General features: G+C 32.7%; 1 protein-coding gene across 1 annotated transcript in view; it reads left to right on the top strand.

The window, feature by feature from the left end:
• The window catches only part of ADGRL3 (adhesion G protein-coupled receptor L3), a gene marked incomplete at its 5' end in the record, with an annotated part of 558279 nt that overhangs the window by 457517 nt on the left and 96106 nt on the right, over nucleotides 1–4656 (top strand). Inside the window, 2 exons of the mRNA XM_012653972.1 lie at nucleotides 995–1061; nucleotides 2902–2993. Of these exons, the coding sequence (XP_012509426.1) occupies nucleotides 995–1061; nucleotides 2902–2993 (159 nt within the window). The remainder of the gene's footprint in view (nucleotides 1–994; nucleotides 1062–2901; nucleotides 2994–4656) is intronic.

Here is a 4656-nt window from a genome sequence, read left to right as displayed (position 1 = left end):
TCCATTCCTTTATTGATAGGCATTTATAAATTCCTTTCTTAATAGCTTTTCTGTTACTCCATTATTGCTTAGATTTAAGTAACATTTTTATAATCACAGAAATATTTAAGTACTTAGGATTTGCAGGCTTAGACCACATAGCAAACCACTCTTGAATATATACCACTGGGGATGTCTTCTTTTTAATTATGCCTCAAATGTAGTAAAATGACAAATAATTGAAGATATTATTTTTAACATCAAATGTAATTTGTTCAAAATTTACATTCATCTTTCTCATAACTACTCACTTCCATTTTGTCTTCCTGTCATCCTGAGGAATGAAAATGTAATTTCCCAGAGGCCTTATGAATTGGGGGAGTATTAAATGTAGCTGAAATTAAGTGATTAATAATTTACTTTTGAGTCATGAATCAACTTCATGGGATGCTAAGGATCATTTGCAACCCCACAAGTACAAGCAGTAACAATGCACTTTTTAAGACTCCAGAACTCTCCAAGGTTGGCTGCCCAACCTAATTAAACTTCAGTCTTCTGATACCAAATTTATTTCTTCTTTGTGCTGAATTTCCTCAGATCTTCTTGACGGGAAAATGTCACTTTGGCTGACAGCTGATAGACGGGTTATGTAGCACCATAATTGGAGAGAAAAGGATAGCTTAAAGCTACTCTGTTTAATGGCTACGTGTATGGCTGTTGCTTTCTTTCTTGTTCCTGTTTTTAAGGTTTCTATGACAGACACAAAAGGCCTTAGCGAATGGGGCCAGTGCCATTTTCTTTCCTGCTTCCTCCAGGGGTAATTATCTCACTCCATCAATAGTGCTGTCAGAAATCGGGCACATAATTCAGCATTTAAATGAACAAGCAATGTAATATTTCCTGTCTCCCAGTGGAATGCTTTGCAGCTCACATTCTTCTCTGTCACTCGCTGACTCTTGATGTATGTCCTGTACCCAGTCCTTGAATGCTTTCTCTCCCTTGTGTTTCATTGCAGATGTTGGCTCCGACTTGACACCTACTTCATCTGGAGTTTTATAGGACCAGCGACCTTGATAATTATGGTAAGAACTCCTAATTAACTATGTGTTTCCCAGGTCAAGAAATAAAACTTTCACTATCCCTGTATTGACTATCTTTCATTTACATAGGTTAATCTGGGGGAAGCATGTAGTTTTTTGACCCTACATAACTCAAGCAATTAGACACTCATTATAGTCTACTTTTATGTTGTAAAATAGTTAATCAAAGCCGGTGGGAGAAGAAAACATGCATTTGCAAGACTTTGTGCAATGTTATGGCTACTCAGGGGTCCAATCCAACATAATCCATTTGGTTTTGTAGATATTTGAACAGTGATGACTTTAAGTTTGACACCAGCATAATTCCATTCTTTTTGTTTTGGATAATTTGAATTGGGAATGGACAAGAATTAGAAAGGTGGGAAAACACCTTAGTGTTCCTTCAGGGGTTTTTTTTTTTAGTATAAATCTTGAAAACATTGAAATTTAAAAGGATTTCACTTGAGAACGGCACAAGCGAATTAGACATGCATTCTGGAATCATGCTTCCTTTTTTACTTTTAAATGCATAATATCTTGATTTTGAAAATCAATTACTTATTCTAATTTAGATAAAAATTTTAGTAACATTGTTTATATATCATTTTTACATTATAAAGTTACTATCCATTTTTTTAATAAAATGTTAGCGTCTTGACTTTAAATAAAATATAGGTCTATAATTTCTTATCTGAAATCCTTGGGACCAGATGTATTTTGTGATTTAGAAAATTTTTAGACTTTAGAATGGTAAGATGGCACATATGATGCATAATATATAATGTCCCTAGTAGGGAATAGGTGGTTACCCCAAATCAAACACATCGACCAATACTCATATTAGGGACTAGGCAGCACTCGTAACCAAACACAATATTTCAAGAGAAAAAAAGAAAAAGAGAAAAAGAAAGAAAAGAACTAGAAAAGGTAAGAGCAAGTAGAATAAAAACAATGGATAGCCTTATATCAATTCAAATCAGGTTTTCCCACCAAATAGATTTAGTTCAGGATAGACTTTTTTGGCCACTGAATAGATTTTTTTTTTTTAAACTTTCAGACTTTTTGATTTGGAGATGATCGATACAGGATTATGAACTTGTATTATTGAGAGAATCTCACTGGGGCTTTTAATTGGACTTTCCTAGACCCCGCTAATCCAGAATTGTGAAAAATATAAATTAATGAGGAGGCAAAGGGCGATTCAGTGTGTGGTTTACTATACAGTTTACATACATGTAGTATATAGAATTTACACTGGAGCTTTTTGTTTTGTTTTAAATCATATGCTTTCTCTGGTTCTAGTGATACAGCAATGTCATTGAGGATTTCCTCTACTTTAACACTAGTTTATTCGTTTGTTGCAGCATCAGAATTTAACCAACATTTTATAATGTTTTTGAACTAGTTATTCAAAAATATATTAATTTTAGTATTTGTGTTTTTCTAATGCAGTATTTAAAAATGTTTCCCTAAGCAATAAATTTGGAACCATGTTCAGAGTGTAGAAATAATAATACGCCAAGAAAAATTACCATTTCCTGTTTTTGTTTTTTTGACATACAGTGGACTTTGAGTTGTTTCAAAATTTCCATAGCCTCATTCCAACTGCTGCTGATTTTGTATTTGTATGATTTGGCATAGCGGAGCTTCGTAACTCAGTGGTATCCCAATTCCCAAAACTGGCTTTTTGCCTTTACTAAACACTAGGCAGTCATCTGTGATCCAATTCCTTTAAACGTGTAGTGAGAGCTAATTTCCCAGAACAACTCACCTGTTATAGAGAATGGACTTGCTTTTTTTCCTACTCCAATTATGCTACATAATGCTACCTTTTGCATTCCAGCTTAATGTAATCTTCCTTGGGATTGCTTTATATAAAATGTTTCATCATACCGCCATACTGAAACCTGAATCAGGCTGTCTTGATAATATCAAGTAAGTGATTTTTATTTTTGTTTTTCATAGGTTGTCTTACATTTGTACTCTACCCTATCCTTGCTTTCGATTGTATCTAAATCTTATGACAAAATGATAAAGAAGATGAGTATATTGTCTTTGCTGAATAAGATCACTTATTGACTATTGAGGTGACTTGATCTGCCTGAAAATAAGTATAATAAAAGTTCTGTCTTCAAGGATACTTTTTTCTCCTAACCCTAATTTAAAATATGTTAAGTTTTAAATATCTATGTTCATTTTGTCCTGAAAACAAATACAAAGTTTCTGGGTGGGACAGACTATTATTTCTTAGAGCAGTAAGAAATATCACTCCATCTCTTCCTTCAGAGCAACATGACGAGAGCCAGCACCTACAAGTACAAAAAGTGGGGTTTTCCACCATAGAAGAGGGACCCTGACATTGCGAATGTGGGCATTAGTAGCTGTTATACAGCTGCCCTCCTCAGTAGAGAAACTTCCCTAATGTAAACAGATACTTTGTAATATAAACGTATGGCTACAAGTTTTATACTCCCTTTGACATATTAACACTAAACCTTCTGGGAGGTAAATCTCTCCAGAAGTCTCTATCTCTTTGATCATCTTTTAATTTTCAATGTTGGTTCTTTAACCCAAGTTCCACTCTTGTATGCTCAGAAAGCCCTACCATTCAGAGGTATGAAAATGTTTGCGTTATTTTTCAACCCTAGTAGTACTTTATATAGGCAAAAAAGTAACTAGTTTACACTTTTCTGAAAAGAAAAATGATTGCATTCCTTGATATAACCAAAAAAATTATTGTTTCTTTAGTGCGCTTGATATTTTAGAAAGATAGTGGTGCTGAGATGCACATTAGTCTTTAATATATATGAGTATTAAGTTGCATTTTCATATAATTTGCATATGCTATGTGTTAAATTAATTAAATGCTTTTATTTAAATGAATGTACTTTGAGAAGTTTCATGAAGTCACCTGTGACTTTTATGTGCTGCCGACATTCTCCTTGAACGACCTCAGATAGCAGCTATGTCACCCATATTCCATCTTTCTACATTCAGTGCTTTACATAGTTCCTGGCCCATATTAGGCACTCAATGAATGCTTGCAGAATAAAGTAATGTATTAAAGACTTTAGTACAAAGGTGTATTGACATTAGGTAGTTAATTTTGTTGAAGTAATCATTTATCTAAGTTAAATAAGAATAGCTAAGGTATTAGAAAAATAATATAAGAGACTAGAAATCATTTACTATGAGTAATAGCCTTTTGTAATTCTTAATATTACTTAGTTGAGATAATAGTCATCATATTGTTGAATTATGTGTAATTAAGCTGTTCTTCTAAAATAGTGTTAGTTCCTTAGACTGTTTGTTTCTGATGAAATTGAATTTGGATAAATTAAGCAGGCACATAAAATGTATTTATCATATTTATACTTTATTACATCTTTACCTATTATTCTGTAGTATAAAATAATACACAAGTGATACTTTATTATTTATGTTATGTATTTAAAATACTATCAGAAGTAAGTGAATAAAACTTTATATAACATCTTTTACCAGGTTCAAAATTAGAAAAAAAATATTATTCTTTGTCCTATTCTTCAGGTATACCTTTTAGGCAATCTTTAAACTTTTTTTGTCCAGTTCAGCAAAC

Source organism: Propithecus coquereli, unplaced genomic scaffold, assembly GCF_000956105.1.
Source record: "Propithecus coquereli isolate 6110/MARCELLA unplaced genomic scaffold, Pcoq_1.0 Scaffold437, whole genome shotgun sequence".
Classification (NCBI taxonomy): domain Eukaryota; kingdom Metazoa; phylum Chordata; class Mammalia; order Primates; family Indriidae; genus Propithecus; species Propithecus coquereli.
The sequence above is the reverse complement of the archived record's forward strand: the minus strand, read 5'-3'. Positions and strand labels throughout refer to the sequence as shown.